General features: G+C 40.3%; 1 protein-coding gene across 1 annotated transcript; it reads right to left on the reverse strand.

Moving 5' to 3' along the window:
• Positions 1–49: 49 nt before the first annotated feature.
• PXT1 (peroxisomal testis enriched protein 1) lies at positions 50–18,703 on the reverse strand. Its single transcript, XM_024766056.1, has 3 exons — positions 18,532–18,703; positions 6,290–6,420; positions 50–154 (listed from the first exon to the last, which is right to left on the reverse strand). Exons 1-3 carry the CDS (start codon positions 18,701–18,703, stop codon positions 50–52), a joined length of 408 nt encoding a protein of 135 aa, XP_024621824.1.
• Between the last annotated feature and the right edge of the window lie 1,104 nt (positions 18,704–19,807).

The following is a 19,807-nucleotide window of genomic DNA, read 5'->3' on the forward strand; positions in this document are numbered from 1 at the left end:
ATTTTCTCAGAGGGTAGAAGGAAAGCAGAACCTGACATTTACATTCCTTTTACATCACATGGTTATTCCAGAGAAAGCGCAACAACATGTGAACTCCTCCAAAGAAAACTAAGACAAAATGAGCCAGGATAGCTCTGTCTTCTTGTTGAAAATCCTGTTTAAAAAGAGAGAGAGCAAGAAAGAGGTTAAATTTGTTTTTTAAGTGATAAAATAATCCAAAGTTAGAAATTCGGTATTGATATTAATTCAATCAATGCCACAGACAAGCATCTAGGGCTGCTTCATGAAGTGTATGAGTGGAAGAATATCTTAGTCTGTTCCATAAGGTCCATACCCTCCATAGCACCTTGGGAAGTTTTCCTCTGGACGTTTTCCCATCTTCACCATCAGCAAATAGGGGCACTCTTTTCAGGGTTGATTAACCTCTTTCTCTGGCTTCCCAGAGCACTTTCTTAGTCCTTTCAAAGAAGTAAGGGAGTCTGCTTTGGGGTTGGAAGAACAGACTTAGATGGTGAAGAGGGGTGAATATGAGCAAAGTTGGAAGTGACGACCACAGCAGATTTCTGGAGCTGTAAGTAAATGCCACTGTTTTTATGGGAGTATCAGGAGAAGAAGGCTGGGGGCCAGACAGAAAGGGCTCTCCCTGGCCCTGCCCTCCTCCTGCAGTCTGTTCTCAACCCAGCAGCCTCGGGGACTGTTGCGATGCGGCCCCTCTGCTCAGTGCTCTCCAGTGGTTCGGCCGCACTCAAAAGAGCCCTTACAGTGACCTCACGGCCCTGCCACCCACCTCTCTGACCGTATCTTTACGGCTTTCTGCATTACTCAGCTTCAGCCACCCTGGCCTCCTTACTATTCTTCAAATATGCCAGACATGCCCCTGCCTCAGTCTTTGCTATTCACCTGCCTCCACTGCTCTCTCCCCAGGTCCATGGACACTCCCCTACCTCTGTCAAGGTTTTGCTCAGAAGGCACCTTCAGTGAGGCCTTCCCTTAAAACTGCAAATCCCCCAACACTCCTCATGACTATCTGATAAACTATATTCTTTGTTTGTTTATTGTTTATCTCCACGAGATCAGGGAAGTTTTCTCTTTTGATCACTGCCATATCTCCAGCACTTAAATGGAGCCTGACACATAGTAGGTGCTCAATAAATAATAGTTGACTGAATGAATGAATGCATGATAAACCATTAGCATCAGGCTAAGGAATTTAGACTTTGTCCTATCAATAACTGGAAATCATGAAAGAACTTGTTTCCTCCCTTTTATAGTTGGTATCAGTTACAAGAATTGAATGAATTTCCTTCCAGCAAGGCAGACAAGAAAATGTGTAGAGCACTGAGTCAGATGCTCGTATATTTAAATTCCAGTTTTGCCACTTAGTTGCTGAGTAACCTTGGATAGGATATCTAATCTCTCTGAACCTCAAATACCTCTCCTGAAATACCTATTCCACTAATTCATAGAGTTATTTGGAAAATTAAATGAAACACATAAGAGTATCTCAGAGTACGTGGAAGAAAATGTTTAATAAATGTTCGTTTCCTTCTTGTCTTTCTAACAAACTAAGAAATTCCTTATACGTTACTGTCAGGGTCCCAGAGAAAACAGATGGCATACTCAAATTAGGAATAATTCAGGGAAGGTCAGATAAAGACACTGTCTACAAAAGTTGGGGGAGGAGGCATAAGGGTAGGCCGGCAACAGCAGAGTTGTTGCCACTCCTAGGCCTGTAGGGACAGGGAGGGGGAAGTTTCTAGAACCCAGGAGCGAGTCCTGTGGAGAAAAATTTCAAAGACACATTTAAGATCGTAAAAGCAACAGGAAGACTATATTTTTTATATTATTTATTTGGTTGCACCAGGTCTTAGTTGCGGCTCGCGGGCTCCTTAGTTGCGACACGTGGGCTCCTTAGTCGTGGCATGCGAACTCTTAGTTGAGGCATGCGTGTGGGATCTAGTTCCCTGGCCAGGGATCGAACCCAGCCCCCTGCATTGGGAGCACGGAGTCTTAACCACTGCACCACCAGGGAAGTCCCAAGACTATTTTTAAACACACTTTGGCTTCCCTGGTGGCGCAGTGGTTGAGAGTCCACCTGCCGATGCAGGGGGCACGGGTTCTTGCCCCGGTCCGGGAAGATCCCACATGCCGCGGAGCGTCTGGGCCTGTGAGCCACGGCCGCTGAGCCTGCGCCTCTGGAGCCTGTGCTCCGCAACGGGAGAGGCCACAACAGTGAGAGGCCCGCGTACCAAAACAAAAAACAAAAAAAAACCCAAAAAAGACCAGGTCCTTGAACCAGAACCCCTCAAAACTAGATGGCAAAATAGAAGATGTTATTTTGAGAATCAAGGCCTATTTGAAAACACAGAACACTTGCTAAGTGAAAAGAATAAGAAGTCAAGCTATGTGATAGCTCAAGGACAATCAATTTGGTAGACAAAAATACACCTTGGTGAGCTCCTTGTCGGGGAGTTCCAAGAGCAAGAATAAAAGTTTCTTTAAATACATCAAAAGCAGGAAGATATCTGGAGAATCAATGTGACCACTTGATTAAACACAGTACAAAACGTGAATAAATGACTATATGAAAGAAATATACCATGCCGGATTTGAAATTCTGTTATAGTTGCTTGAGGTAAGCCTTAAAGTAGCAGAGTAAATCATGCATTTGACTGTTCAGCATTTTAGAGGCAAACTTAGGAGGAATTTTTAAAATTATTTTAAAAATACTCTGTGGTCTATTTAAAGTGTTCTAAAATGCAATTTTGCAGTACAAGACAAGATTACTTTAAAAGTCTAGGTCAAAGCTAGCTTTGTAAAATGTTGCAAGAAAAGCTAGGGCAGGCATACAGATAGACATATAGATCAATGGAATAGATTTGAGAGTCCAGAAATAAACCCCAAAATTTACAGTTAGTTGATTTTCAACAAGAGTGCCAAGGCAATTCAGTAGGAAAAAAGTCGTCTTTTCAACAGAGGGTGCTGTGACAACTGAATACCCATGTGCGAAAGAATGAAGGTGAACTTTTAATTCATACCATATACAAAAAAATTAACTCTAAATGGGTCAAAGACCTAAATTTAAGAGCTAAAAGTCAATCTCTTGAAAGAAAACATACGTATAAATCTTCATGACTTTGGATTAGGCAATGGTTTCTTAGATATGACCCCAAAAGCACTAGCAACAAAAGAAAAATAAATTGAAATTCATCAAAATTTAAAGCTTTTGCACTTCCATGAGCATCAAGAAGGTGAAAGACATAAAACGAGGTGAAAGACGAACTTCAGAATGGGAGAAAATACTTGCAAATAATATATCTGATAAGGAACTTACATCTAGAATATATAAAGAACTTCAACAACCCAATTTAAAAATGGGCCAAGAATCTGAATAGACATTTCTCCAAAGAGTTACACAGATGAGCAATACGCACATGAAAAGATGCACATTAACCATCAGGGAAGTGCAAATCAAACCCACAACGAGATTCTACTTCACACCCACCAGGCTGACTATCATCAAAAAGACAGTTAACAATACATTTTGACAAGAATGTGGAGAAACAGGAACCCTTGTACCCTGCTGGTGGGCCACAATGTAAGTAGTGCAGCCACTTTGGAAAATGGTCTGGAAGTTCCTCAAAAAGTTAAATATAAAGTTGTCATATGTATTCCATTATGTATTCCATTCCACTCCTAGGTATGTACTCAAAAGAACTGAAAACATGCCTACACAAAAACTTCTACACAAATGTTCATAGCATCATTATTTATAATAGTCAAAAAGTGGAAACAACCCAAACGTTCATCAAGTGATGAATGGATAAACAAAATGTGATATATACATACAGAAGAATATTATTCAGCAATGAAAAGAGGTGAAGTACTGATTCATGCTACAACATGGATGAACCTTGAAAAAAATATTGTGTTAAGTGAAAGAAGCCAAACATAAAGACAACATATTGTATTAGTTCCCTTATATGAAATTCCAGAATAGGCAAATCCAGAGAGACAGAACATAGATTGGTGGGGCTAGGGGGGAAAATGGGAGGAAACGAGAAGGTACTACTATTGGATTTGAGGTGTCTTTCTGGAGTGATGAAAATGTTCTAAAATTGATTGTGATGACTGGCTGTACAACTCTATGAATATACTACAAACCATTTATTGTACTGTTGAAATGGGTGAATTGTATGTTATGTGAATTTTATTTCTCAAAGTTATTATTTTTTAAAAAAAGAAAAGTGTCAATTTATTAAGTTGCAGAGGTAAATTTAAAACATAAGTAAATTACAACTTAAAAGGTAAGGGGAAAAAATCATTACCAAAAAAAAGGTAAGGGAGAGAAAGAAAAGAAAAATGGAAGAATGGAAGACGTGGTTACATGGAGAAGTGACTTCCTGATGGGGTTGAGGTAAATTTAGAAAATAGGTGGTTGTGATTTGTCCTACTCTGTTCTCCTCTTCAGAGGAAAAATTAGAAGGAACCAGGAGTATTCAGAATGTTAGCTAACAAAGAAGCAGAAAAGTTGAACTAAGGACTTGCCCAGAATTCATAAAGCACGGTCATCAGTGAAAACTATAGAAGAAGCTGGAGCATGGAAGGGAGGTGGAGAGTATCATGAGTGCCCTGTAATAAATGATACACAGCAAAGAAGTGTTCAACTCCAAATAGTGAAAGGGCAAAGGCCAGAAACAAATTAATATTTTGGCTTCAATAACATCTATTGATCATTTTCTGTGGGTCAGTCTCTATTCCAAGTGATTTACATAGATTCTCTCTCTTAATGTTCACAACAGCCTATTCTCTGCACCGTGCAGCCAGGCTTCATTCTAAACGTAAATCAGCACATGGCACTCTCCTGCTCTCCCTCCCCAGAAGCTTCCTTTATACTTGGCGCAAAACCCAAACACCTTACCCCTGTCTCTAGGACGGAGGCCAACTCCTAGACTTCAACACCCCCGACTCCAGCCAATCTGGCCTCCTTGTTGTTCCTATCCCAAGGACTTTGCCCTCCCAGTTTCCTCTGTCTGGAACACTTCCCCCCCCAGGTATTCCCATGGCTCACTCCCTCACTTCCAGTCTCTGCTCAAATATCGCCTCCCCAGAGAGGGCCTTCCCTGATGGCCCATCCAAAGTCACTCTCCATCACTCAGTATCCACTAGAGCCTAGTCATCTGCTTTACTGTTTGTCTCTCCTACATTATGAGTCCTATGACAGCAGGCTCATCTTCCATTCCTGCTCTCTGCCTGGAACTGAGTCTGGAACATAGTAGGCACTCAATAAATATTTGTTGGAGTGAAATTGGTCTATCAGTATTTTATTTGTGTTTGTTTCCTTCTTACTTTCAGTAACATTATTGCTGGGACCTTCCATTCTTGTTTTGTCTCAGGGAATGTTTTATTTGTGGGCATGGCTGAGTACTGCCACATTTGGACCAGAGCATAGAAGAGGGCCTGGCACTCCCTGAAGTCAGCATGATGGCAGCAGCAGTGATAAACAAGAAATCACCACAGGTACCTGTCCTGTGATGCATTTAAGGGGAGGAAGTTGGGCTCTGAGGGGCAGCCACCCCCTTACCACAGAGCCCCACGTGATCATTCTCTAGGTGCTGCCAACTGCAGGTTGTTCTGGAGGAAAACTAAGTGGGCTATGGATTTCATCACCCCTAAGATTTGAAACAGTAATCATTATTCTTTCCTGTTTCCCTTATATCTCTTACAATAATCAGGAAAAACAAAGAAATCAGGGGGAGTTGGGCTTAGATCATAACCTGGTTTGGTTCAAGGAGGATGACCACCATCTAAGGCAAAGGTTCTCCTCCCTGACGGAGTGTTAGATTCACCTGGACTAATCTCTCAAGGTGGAGCCCAGCATCTGTAATTCTTAAAACTTCACAGGTGAATCTAACATGCATCCTAGTTTGAGGGTATGGAGCAGTTTCTCACACTTTAATGTGCACTCAAATCTCCTAGGGTGCGTGTAAAACGGTAAATTCTGATTCTAGACTTGTGGGCTGGGGCCCGAGATTGTGCACATCTGACCAGCTGCCAAATGATGCTGATGCTGCTGGTCCATGGACCACACAGTTTGAGTAGCAAGTGTGAGATCTAATACTGGCTTTAACCCAGGTTCACAGTTTTTGGATCTAATGCTTGGTAATCCAGTCATCATTAATCTGTGTGTTCTGCTAATTCCTGGGCATCCCAGCCACTTGACAGCCATTGTTCTGTTTGTTCTTTCCTCCTCCCTGACAGGCCCTTACTGGGGAAACTGAATTCTCACCTCTTGAACCATTCTATGATCGATGCTGTCCCCGATGTTTCTCAGCTGCCTGGCCAACTTGTGGATTATTTCCTCCTGGTGATGGTTCTGGCCAATACTATTCTCCTTGGGCTGAGAAGGTGGGTTGTGATCTGCATAAGAATTCAAAGAGAAAACTCCATCAACTCTGTAAATCACTTACCACTAGTCACTTAAAACTGTCTTAGACAAGGAGAGGGATGAAATCCCAGCGTCATAATGACTATCGAAAAACAAAGCCTTGCACTGGAATAGATCAACTCTGTCCAGTAGAAATATAATTCAAGCTACATATGAATTTTAAATGTTCTACTGGTAAAATCAAGTAAAAATAATTTTAGTAATATATTTTACTTAGGACAATATATCCAAAGTATTATCACTATAACACAAAATCAATATAAAATTATTAATGATATGTTTTACACTCTTTATTATATTTAAGTTTTCAAAATCCAGTGTTTGTTTTATACTTAGAGCACATCTCAATCCAGATATCAACTAATTTCATTGGAAAACCTTGTATTTTGATTTCATGAAGTTTACAGTTAAAAAGTAAATTTGTATATCCAAGTTGTTCCAAACATACCTAAAACTTCTCCAACAATTAAGTATCAGTTTTTTAAACTTAAATTAATTAAAATTAAATAAAACTTAAAATTCAGTTCCTCAATTGCACTGGCCACATTTCAGGTGCTCTATTATTTTCCAAGTATTGAATTTTTAATATCCAGAAGGAAAAAGTATCTCAATGCTGAAAAGTTGTGTGGATATATACATATCCACACAGAGTTCTGAAAATAAAATTGTAGTCTAAATGACCTAGTGGGGAATTTGGAAAAATCTCATGGTTAATCTTTTTGAAAGAATAATTCCTTCATAAAGCAAATAATAAGCCTCAATGTATTGGAACTCTTAAAAATATTGTTGTATGTTGAGAATCCTTCAGTTGCATTTAGCAAAACTTTTAAGCAAATATGCCTCTAAGGTTTTATAAGTGCTTTTCCACTGCCAGCTATAATGTGAATATTTTATTTTCTCAAATGATGGTCATCCTTTTATAATCTTGATTTTGTTCACTAAAACTAGAGGTCTAGGGCCTTCTGGTTCAAGACTGAGCACAAGCACTGACCTCTCCCATTCTACTAGTCCTAGCCTTCCTCCAAGACCCCACCAAAATGAAAGTATAAAAAAGAGTAAAACCACAACAGTGAAGAGAATGGGAAGCAGGATCAAGAGCAGATGAGAGATCTGTGTACGTTTCTAGAAAGCAGAGAAGACAAGATATGGACAAGTGAGCCAGACAAAGTGCCAAGAACCCACGACAGAAAACCCATTTACTCCACCAAGACCCTGAAGCTGGGAAAGGGAGACATGCCATTGACTGTAATTCTGATGAGGATCAAGTGTACCACTTGGTACCCTTGACAGCCCCAGCCCACTAGACCCGCCAGATTTCAGGTAAAAAATCCAGATCACTCTTCTCTAATAGAGGAGAACAAATCTTGTGGAGAAAGCTAAAACTTCTTTATGAATGTTGGTGCCTTGGGTTAAAGGTCTCCTTGTTCTGGCATTTGAGGGACCTGGGGCCAGAAAGCCAGCTGCCCTAACTCATCACCCTAAAGCTCCCCCAACTCAGAACCCCCATTTGAGTCCCCACTCAGTGAGGAGCCCTGGAGAAGCAGTTAGGCATAGTGGTAAGATTCTGAAGCCAGATCATTTGGGTTCAAATGTAAAATCCATTACAGATAAAACTATGTAACCTGGGAAAGTTATTTAATCTCTCGATGCCTCAGTTTCTTCAACTGTAAAATGGGAATGATAATGTATTATTTTATCAATTCTAAGATTTTTTAATGCCTCCAAAACAGAATGTGTTTTATAGTCTATGGCATGTCATAGTCCAACAGCATTGTTTACCTTCTTAGCAGGAAACAAAATTATAGTACATTTTACAATTGATGGAATATTAAACTTAATGAGATACCACAGTAACTACCTTGTAGAGGTGTTATTGAGATGATTAAATGAATTAATATATTTGACTTGTGCAGGACAGCACCTGGAACATGGTGGCTACTGCTACCACCTGGGGAAACAGTCCTACTCACATAACAACAGAAAAAACCCACACCAGCTAACTGGTCAGTATTTCTTTAAAATAACAGAAGATCACCAGGCAACTGAGAAGAACCACCAAATGAAAGAGAAATGCCAGATAAACAACCAAAACAGTAACACTGAAGAAAACAGATATAATTCAAGGAACAGAAGGGAATGTTTGCAAATTGTAATGTATATGTTTAGAGAGAGTTAAGAAATTATTACATTTAGGAAACAAGAGAGAATGCTATGAAAAAAGAATAAACCTACAACAAAATCTTTCAGATTTAATAATATGATTGCTAAAATTAAAAATACAATTGATGGTCTGAAAAAATAAAGTCAAGGAAATCACTCAGAAAAAAATCAGAAAATTTAAAATATGAGAGAAAATATAGGTGATACAGAGAATTAATATGGAAAGACCAGCATCTGATTAATGAGTCACAGAGGGACTTCCCTGGTGGTCCAGTGGTTAAGAATCCGCCTTCCAATGCAGGGGACATGGGTTCGATCCCTGGTTGGGGAACTAAGATCCCACATGCCATGGGGCAACTAAGCCCACACACCACAACTACTGAGCCCGTGTGCTCTGGAGCCTGCGCACCACAACTAGAGAGAAGCCCGCATGCCACAAAAGAGCCCTCACGCCACAACTAAAGATCCCGTATGCCGCAATGAAGATCCTGTGTGCCACAACTAAGACCAGACGCAGCCACATAAATAAATATTAAAAAATAAAAATGGGAGTCACAGAAAGAGAGAAATAGAGGGGGGAAATTGTCATAAGACAACTTCCCAGAGCTAAAGGACACCAAACTTCAGATTAGAAAGTCCCACCAAAAAACAGAAAACCCCACCAAGTTCTCAGGACAACAAATGGGGAAATAAAATCCTCACCTCTGGAGCATATCGATATTTCAAAATACCAAGCATAAGGAGATGCTAAAATTCTCCAAAGAGAAACATGGATTAGTTTGATGACTGATTTCCCATCAATAATGGGTACTAGAATATAGTAGAACAATTAATGCCCTCAAGGATTTTATAAAAAATTATTTTCAACCTAGAAGTCTCTGCCTATCTAATTCTCAATAATTTGTGAGAGGTGAAGAAAGACATTTGCAGACATGCAAGGACTCAAGAAGTTGTTCTCCCATGCACAATTTCTTAGGAAGCCTCTTGAGAAAGTTTTCCAGTAAAACAGAGTATGACCAAACCAAGAAAAAGAAGATTTAGCAAAAGGTGGATCCAACGGTGTACCATACCTAGAGAGTGATGAGATTAGAGCAAAAGAACGGCTCTAAAAGGGAAGTCCCTGAGGAAAGGGAGATTTGATAGCATGGTTGAAAATTTGGGGAAACTTGAAGATATCATAACTACAAATCATATGAGGAGGGGCAGCGAGGCAATGAGAAAGTCCAGAAAACAATAAAAGGTCATACAGGAAGTTTATGGTCCAAAGTGAAGCCAATTAAAATGTGGCTTAGTTTAAACTGAAGGAATTGTTTTATAGTTTCTTCCAAAAGGGTATTCCTCTGTGTTAAACTTTACAGTACTTTACTTGCATCACTAGTGATGAAATAAAATTCATATGTTATGGCAGACAATAAAAATTTAAACGTAAAACTTTTCTTTGCCTGTTTCGGCCTCCTCCTTCCCTTTTAGTGTGTATTGTGAATCTGCAGTAACCAGACCTCCCTAGGAGATAACCTTCCTTGTTACTCTTATAAGGGGCCACCATAACCCATGACCCACTACATGTAGATCTGGGTTATGTAAATTGTAACAATATGTCATTTAATGTACAGCCTCCTGTCTCAAAAACTTATATAACTGTGCTTTGACCTTTAACAGGCAGAACAGTTCTCAGAGCTTTCTGAGAGGCTGTTCCCGGGTTATAATCCTCAATTTGGCTAGAATAAAATTTTCCATTTCTTTCTTAGATCGACCAATTAATTTTTTTTTCATCACTAGGCATAATTTTAAGCAATCACAGCTTTAATCCCCTATTTCATTACTAGGAGGTGATTATTCTCAGGGAAAGTCATTTCAGTACATATGGACTCTATTGCTGGTAATGACCACTCCTGAATCCCAGAGCGTTAAGAGAGTGTGAAGAGTATTTGCACAACCTTTTTTTTTTCTCTGTTTCTTGAGGTAGGCTTGTATTGCTATAAACTTCCCTCTTAGAACTGCTTTTGCTGCATCTCATAGGTTTTGGATCGTCATGTTTTCATTTTCATTTGTCTTTAGATATTTTTTGACTTCCTCTTTGATTTCTTCAGTGATCTCTTGGTTATTTAGTAGCATATTGTTTAGTCTCCATGTGTTTGTGTTTTTTACGTTTTTTTTTCCCTGTAATTGATTTCTAATTTCATAGCATTGTGGTCAGAAAAGATGCTTGATATGATTTCAATTTTCTTAAATTTACTGAGGCTTGATTTGTGACCCAAGATGTGATCTATCCTGGAGAATGTTCCATGTGCACTTGAGAAGAAAGTGTAATCTGCTGTTTTTGGATGGAATGTCTATCTGGTCTATTGTGTCATTTAAAGCTTGTGTTTCCTTATTAATTTTCTGTTTGGATGATCTGTCCATTGGTGTAAGTGAGGTGTTAAAGTCCCCCACTCTTATTGTGTTACTTTCGATTTCCTCTTTTATAGCTGTTAGCAGTTGCCTTATATATTGAGGTGCTCCTGTGTTAGGTGCATATATATTTATAATTGTTATATCTTCTCCTTGGATTGTTCTCTTGATCATTATGTAGTGTCCTTGTCTCTTGTAACATTCTTTATTTTAAAGTACACAACCTTTTACCTTTGTAAAATAACAAGTGGACAAGAGGGTATTGGAAGTCTTGGCCTCTCCACATGCTGGACCATCTGCTTCCAGATTGGAAAACACATGCCTCCCTTTTTCAGAAACACACCACCTCAATGGAACTCAAGGCTTTTTCTCAAACTCAATGTGACCTCTTCTTCAAGTAAAGGAAAGTGGCTTCTTTTAGGAGAGCATTAAGCCATTAGCTAGTGCTTAAGAGTCAGTCATTTTGAACATTTTAATCTCTCAAGTATAAAATCAACAGTAATTGCCCCATCTCAAAGGACACACCCTCTCAGAATCAATTAAACATATTATAGTTGAATGTCCGATTGTTAACAGTACCTAATCTGAATAATAATTTCCAAAAAATGTGCTTACATTTAGCAAGACTACTAGTCAATCTTAGGAAGACTCAAAGTCTCTTACCAAGGACTGCTGCTCCTTTAAAAAAGGATTACCAGTATCGCCCAGGATTGAAGAACAGCAAAAGGGAATTAGTCACACAATGAGAATGAAAGGAAGTTTGCACAACTGAAGCTGAATTCGAGCTACCAGACTAGACTTGGCATCAGTAAGTGTAGACTACTCTTCCAAGAAGTGCCCTGATGAAGGAATGAGAGAGAATGGACAGTAGTGAGAGGAAGAGGTGTGTTGAAGGAATTCTCTAAGTTGGGAATCTTGAGCAGGTTTGTAGGTTGAGGAGAGGAATTAGCACCGGAGTGATGGAAAATGGAAGGTAGAGTAGGGCAAATTGCTGAGGCGGAGTCCCAGAGGTTTAGGAGAAATAAGAATGAAAACGTGAGGAAGGATAAATTTTGAATGGGGTGGGGGGGTTCTTCCCTTCCTTTGAGATAGGATAGAAAGAGAGAAGATGTGATGCTCATGTAAGGAAGACTGCAATAAGGGCTAAGGAGATTAAGGTGTTTACCGCCAATGACGTCAGTTTTGTCCATGAAGCAGAGAACTCAACCATCTGCTGAGAAAGAGGGGAATCCTGAAGTGGCTAAAATTAGTCACCAACAGAAATGGAAAAAAAGAAAACTGACCAGAGCTAAAGACCACCATTACCCCCCCAAAAAAAGAAAGAAAAAATACGTATATATGATCTTGATGTGCATTCTCTTTCCAGCTGGCAAGAGTCCTAAACTTGGATCTAAAGAAAAGAAAATTGTATCCTATCCTCACATAGGAGAAAGTCTTGACTCAGTTACTTTCTAATTGCCTGTTCTTAGATTCTCTGTGCCTCAGTTTCCTCATTTGTCAAAAGGGACTTTAAGATTATTCTTAATATTAAACAATAATGTTCGTGAAGTACCTGGTATACAATAAGTCCTATGTCATATGTCTTAGCTACTACCACTGGACTTGGTGTTAGACTATATTTACATAGATACAATAAGGTAAACCAAGATTGTTGGTTTTTAAATTTTAGAATCAACTGATGGAAAAAACATGGAAGAGTTGGTTGTGGCTGGAAGACAGAATGTATATGTTAAAACTCCAGCTAATAAAAATTTAAAAGTACAGTTGTGCCTTGGTATCGAGGGGCATTGTTTCCAGAACACTCTCCCCTCCCCTGGCAGATACCAAAATCCGAGGATGCTCAAGTCCTTTATATGAAGTGATGAACCTGGCTGGGTTCAAAAGTAAAGAGCTCCGAGGGCAAGGGTCCCCAGAGCTCCAGGACGCTACACAGAATAGAGTGGGAGGGATGAGATGGGGGCAGGGAGAGCCAGGGTCTCTGTGCATTAATTCACCTCAGCCAAGGGTAAGCTCCTAAGTAGGTGGCTGAAATAGTAGGTGAAATATATGGCCCTTTGATCAAAATTGCAACCATATTTCCTGTCATTTCAGTTTCTACTGTTGTTTCAAGAGTATCTCACCTCAAGCCATTTTGAAATGACACCCTAACAATTAACTGACACCCCAGCAAGTATAATTTGACAATTACCTGAGAAAAGATGAGGGCACCAGTGAGGGCTGAGAGTTCACGCAAGAGGGAAGGTGCCCAGAGAGAAGAAAGGGCAACCGAGTGGGGACACCCTCCAAACGAATATCATCTACTTCAAAATGGGTTTAGGGCCAGCCCTACCTGTGCCAATCAAAAGCATAATGATTTGCAACTATTATTTTACCTGATTAATTGTCACCTGGGGAATACAAAATCTAGTATCTGCAGTGGAAAGATGGAATACACGTTGGATAAGTTTCAGTAATGGACGTTGGGAGAAATGAAGGAGCTGTAAGGATGCCAACAAGCCTTGGGTATCCCAGTTGGGTAGGCAAAGGGGTAGAGAAGGAAGGACCTAGAGATAGGATGCAACAAAAGGTTGTGCCCAAAGCAAGAGGTATGTTTTGCATTCCGGAACTCAACATAATAACTATTTGTATTTTGTGTATGTCTGACCAACTAAGTGGCAAAACCCTTGAGCACATGTATCTATTTCATAACTGGAACCTAGCTCAGTGCCCTATACAGATATTGTTGATTATGATTATAAAGTTGCATAAGGGGGTGGAGAGAATGGGACAGAAAAGGGTTGGAGGAAAAATGTTGGCTACTCTGTAAGTTGATCTAAGGACAGCCCTACCTTTTCCTTTGTCGTGAAGACAGCTCTCCTTTCATTTAAAGTTGCAAAATAGCAATAATAATGCACATTCACATATTTTAAACTCTTGGTATAGAACCTTATCAAAATCCTGGAGACCCTCTCACAATTGGTGGTGGAAGTGTAAATTGGTACAACCTCTGTGGGGGGCAATGTATCTATCAAATTTTACAAATGCAAATGTGCTTGAGGTTATCTATTGCAGCATTGGTTTCAATATTAAGTGTTTGGAAACAACCCAAATGTATATCAGTAGGAAACTACTTAAATAAATGATGGTGTATCCACACTATGGAATATTATGCCACTATAAATAAGAATTAGGAAGCTCTGTAAGTATTAATGCAGAGAGAGCTCCAGATCATAGTGTTAAGTGAGAAAACAAGTAAAAACAGTGTGTTTAATGTGCTACCTTTGTCTAAAAGGGGAGGGGTATATAAATTTATATTCACAATTTTTCATATTCGCAAAAAGAACCTCTGGAAGAATACCCAAGAATCTAAAACAGTGGCTACCTATGATAGGAATTGAGCAGATAGGGGACAAGAATGCAGGAGAGACTTTTCACTATATGCCTTTTCTTATTCTTTAGTTTCCCAACCTTGAAAGTGTATATTTTTTTAAGAAAACACTTATATAGCACTTATAATGTGTCAGCCACTGTTGCAAGCCATTTAAAATAAGTAATGCATTACTATTATTATTAACATAAATACTTATTCACATTTTAATTTTAAAACTATCCCAGAATTGTCATCATTGTACTGAGATTATGCAGAAAAATATCTTTGTTCGTAGGAGACAATATGTGGAATTACCTGGAGATCAAGTTAGTTATGTCTGAAACTTTATCTCAAATGGTTTAGCAAAGCAAAACATCTGTGTATGCATTCATGAGTATGTGCCTTTGTGTGTGTATGTGTGTGTGGAGAGACAGAGAGACAGAAAGCAAATGTGGCCAAAAAAATGGTAAATCCATGTGAAGAGTATATGCATAACCATAGACTTATCTGTGCAACTTTTGCGTAGATTTAAAATTTTCCAAGGTCAACATTGGAGGGGAAAAGTATCTTAGAAAAGTCCTTAAAACTTAAATAAAACATTTCCATTTAGCTTCTACAGAGTCTTTGGACTGGTTTTCAGTGCCCTTAGAATAATCTCAACTTATCTGTCCGTCCTCCTCGCTCTTCTTCTTGAACCTTATGCTCTAACTAAACTATATCTCCATTCGACCAAATCTTACCTGTGAAGCATATCTCAAAAATTACTTTCTCTAAGTTACCTTTTTTGAGTCCTCCAAAATAATGTAATCTGTCACCACTTCGAATATCTATAGCACTTTCAGTTCTATTGGATACATCGTAGTCTAGATTTTGTTACGATCGTTGCATGTTTTCATTACGTAAAATGACAGAGATGACTATGCACATTAGATGTGTATATTAGCATACTTACCTATTGGATACACATTGTCTATAACAATAATTATGGGTTACCATTACTCCCTAAGAACTTGGAATTGAAAGAAAAAATTGTCTTCTGACAACTAAAAGGCAAGATCAATGTGTGTTTAGTGGAAATAGGTGAGATGGACAGTCATTGGAAGGGGAGAGGCTACTAGCTCTCCCTCGAACAAGCCATTCCCTCTGCCTGCAACTTGCACCCTCCTTAACCCCCTCAGGTCTCAGTCTTGGGTTACGTCTCAAGGGAAGCCTTCTCTAACCTCCCTAGTAGGTCAAAGCCCCATTGCAGCATCTGGACCTCTTCTTAGCACCTATCACATTATATTTAACATTGGTGTGCGTAATTGACTGCTATCTGCCTCCTTTACCAGACTGTCTGCTCCAGGAAGGAAGGGGCTGTTACTGTTTTTGTTCACCATTGTCACCCCAGAACCTAGCACAGTGCCTAGAATATAGTAAGCCCTAGTATTTTTTTTTTATGAATAAAAAAAGTAAATGTGTCCATCTAGAGGAGGAAAGGGAGAGGTGGTGAGCCTTAGAAGCACCAAAAAAAGAAAAAAAAGGCAAATTGAGCATCCAGGCACTCTCAAAGGGAGAAAGAAGCTGAATAACTGGACCCTCTACTGACTTCTACAATTAATATATCCCATTTACACTAGCTATACATATGTGTATGCATACATATATATGTGTGTGTTTATATATTTTTATTTTATTTTAATTTTTTGGCCATGCCACGCGGCTTGTGGGATCTTAGTTCTCCGACCAGGGATTGAACCCGGGCCCCTTGCAGTGGCAGCACAGAGCCCTAACCACTGGACCACCAGGGAATTCCCCTATGTGTGTGTAAATATTTTTAATTCTGCCCTTTCCTATCAATACTTATTACATTTTTAGGGGTGGGCAGGGCCTCTTTCCACTTTTAATCATTTTTGTTTTCCCAAGAGTGTCTAATTTATCTTAAATGATGTATCAGGATGGTTGCTCTGGACTTCCCAAAATCCTACCCACCACCTCAACTTTTCTAAGAAGTGTCTTTAATTCCCCATACAAATACTATGGGTTGTTTTTTTCCCCAAAGAGTTATGTTCATACGTGTAGTGTAGATGTCCCCAAAGTAACAGAGATAAATTTGGGCTTCAGTGAGTCAGTTTCCAGCCTCCCCAAAGTAACAGATAAATTTGGGCTTCAGTGAGGACAAAAGCCACTAAGGGGAGAAAGGGACCTTCTCGATCAGCTTCTTCATTAAGAGTTTTACTTTGGGCAGTACTTGCGCTATCTATCTTAAGTAACCTATCTATCTAGTCTATTTCTATCATCTATCTATCTCATCCATCATCCATCCATCCAATCAGGCTCCCAGCAGGAGAACTTCGCAGGGTCGTCTGCGCGACCTCCCACACCTGGGCGGACTCCGCGCCCAGCTGCGCTGCTCAGACCAGTTCTCCGGCTGGCAAAGCGCTTGGGGCGGGGCTGGCGGTAGAAGTCACGTGGGCGGCTGTGACCAATGGGAAGCGCATACGGCTCGCGTTGGCCGTAGGCGGTCTCCCGCGCCAGTGGTGGTGCGTCTGGCTGGTTCCCCGCCTCAGAGTACAATGAGACGGAGGGAGGCGGGGCATCCGGAATATACCGCCCGGCACCTCCGATGACCCTGGCGTTAGCGTTCTCGACGCCGGAATAACAATTCTATGTCCCTCTCACACCGCACCTCTCAGTCTGCACATCCCCCATTCCTTTAGTGATACCGTAAAATACAAGGGGAGAAAAGCACTGCTTCCTCCTGAGCCTGTCAGGGAAGGAAATTGGGCGGGGGTGGGGGGAGGTGGATTGTGTCTGCTACCACCTCTAATCGGGGCTTCCCTTATTCCTGTTCGGCGGTCGTTGAATGCGCACTGGTGATGCACCAGTCGAAAATGCCAGGCGCAATTAAGATTTTACATACATAGTAAAACGAGAGCTCTAAGCGAGAAAACAAACAGGTGCTTCTGCTTTTGAGGTGAAGCTTAATTAGGAATGCTTTTGGGGTAAATGTGGCAACCGCGCACAGTGCACCTCAGTTTCGTGAGGGTTCTGTGAGGCTTAAGTAGTATACTGGGTGTGAAAACATTGGAAAGGTTTACAATAAAATACAAGCTCTAGAAGAGTGCACAACTTTATGAATGTACTAAAAATCACTGAATTGTGTGCTTTAAAAGTTTGAACTTTATGGTGTATGAATTACATCTCAATTTAAAAAAGCAAAATATACGTTCTAGAAGGTATTCATAGATGACACAGTCTCAGGCTTTGAGAAATCATTGTTGACACCTGCCCAGATGAAAATTCGAAATTTTAGTCGATTGAGTTCTTTCTAGAAAATGGATACTATATTTGATATGGTGGCAAGCATCTATCAGGATGCTTGAAATTTCCACTTTCTCAGTGGCATGTAATTCTTTTAAATTGGAGAATAGTTTGAGATTAATCTTAATAATTCCTTTCAGGTGTCTAGCATATTTTTAATCTAAAATCTTTTTTAAAAGTCTAAAACCTCATACATATAACCCTAACACTCTTTAATGCTTTTCAAAGCATAACACTTTAATTTTCCGACATTTTGGGACATTTAGGAATCACACCTTTTTTGTGTGTGTGTGTGGTACGCGGGCCTCTCACTGTTGTGGCCTCTCCCGTTGTGGAGCGCAGGCTCAGCAGCCATGGCTCACGGGCCCAGCCGCTCCGCGGCATGTGGGATCTTCCCGGACAGGAGCACGAACCCGTGTCCCCTGCATCGATCGGCAGGCGGACTCTCAACCACTGCGCCACCAGGGAAGCCCATCACACCTTTTTGAAAAACAAAATTTCACGTTTATCCTTCCCTCATGTTCCTTCCTATACTGACAAAATTAAGAAGGAACCTAAACTGAATTTTCCCTACCTTAACAATGCAGACATTTTCAGGTCAAGTTTAAACATTAATTTTTATTAAAAGATAAATTTGATCTATTTCAGTCAATTTGGGATCATCTTACTTATTTGTCACATCAGTGATTCAGGGCTTATAGAAACTAAGAGATTTATACCATGAAGCAAAGTCAGTTTTAGATTTTTCTATGTAAGAACTTTGATGAATAGATTTATGACTCACTACTTATAGTTAATGTTTAATTTTATATCCTCAATATCAAGAAAAATACAAGCTAAGTAGAATATTTAACTTAGTTTAATACAAATAATATCTTACCTGGGTTCCTTGACATGGCTGAAACTGGCTGGGAGCTGACAAGTCTGGTCATGTAAGCCTTCTGAAAATTGTATTTCAACCACAGTGATTTGCAACAATTTGTTACTTTGGGAGAGAGGTTCAGAAGTTGTTTAGGTTCACAAACAATGGCATCATGTTTTTTCTTCTTCATGTTTTTTCCCTGTTGAAAAAATATATTTTCAGAGGATTTCCCCCATTTCTCAGTGTATATTTGGTATGTTAGATGAATAGTGATGTAACACAGGCAGCCTTTATTCCGTATATGAAAGGGTTTTGGATTTGGGTGGAAAATGGAACAGGGTGATCTCTAAGTTCTTTTTCAACTTAAGTAAACATCTTTCCATGTTGTTTGGTCTTTAGATCTGCTACACCACCCTGCATCCTCATCTCCCAGCAGTTTTTCGTCATCTTTTTTTTTTTTTTTGCGTTCCGCGGCCCCTCACTGTTGTGGCGTCTCCCGTTGCGGAGCACAGGCTCCGGACGCGCAGGCTCAGCGGCCATGGCTCACGGGCCTAGCCGCTCTGCGGCATGTGGGATCTTCCCGGACCGGGGCACAAACCCGTGTCCCCTGCATCGGCAGGTGGACTCTCAACCACTGCGCCACCAGGGAAGCTACCGTCATCTTTTTAATAGCTACATTTAGGAACAGTCTAAATTAGTACACATAGAAGAAAAGAGACAAATTAGAAGCCAAAAGAAAAATAGATTAAAAAAAAAAAAAAAAAAAAACCTAAGGACTTCCCTGGTGGTGCAGTGGTTAAGAATCTGCCTGCCAATGCAGGGGACACGGGTTCGAGCCCTGGTCCAGAAAGATCCCACATGCTGTGGAGCAACTGGGCCCGTGCACCACAGCTACTGAGCCTGCTCTCTAGAGTCCGCAAGCCACAACTACTGAGCCTGTGAGCCACAACTACTGAAGCCTGTGTGCCCTAGGGCCTGCGAGCCACAACTACTGAGCCCGCATGCCACAACTACTGAAGCCTGCGTGCCTAGAGCCTATGCTTCGCAACAAGAGAAGCCACCGCAATGAGAAGCCTGCACACCACAACGAAGAGCAGCCCCCGCTCAACGCAACTAGAGAAAAGCCTGGGTGCAGCAATGAAGATCCAATGCAGCCAATAAATAAATAAATTTATTAAAAAAAAAAAAACCTAGACAGGTGGGGAAGGTTGGAGATGGAATACATTCTTCATCCTATTTTGGTGTGTCTGTGCGTGCATGAGTTTCCTCCCCAGAATGAATCTTGTATTCCCTC

Source organism: Neophocaena asiaeorientalis, unplaced genomic scaffold (assembly GCF_003031525.2).
Source record: "Neophocaena asiaeorientalis asiaeorientalis breed wild unplaced genomic scaffold, Neophocaena_asiaeorientalis_V1.1 scaffold46, whole genome shotgun sequence".
NCBI lineage: Eukaryota > Metazoa > Chordata > Mammalia > Artiodactyla > Phocoenidae > Neophocaena > Neophocaena asiaeorientalis.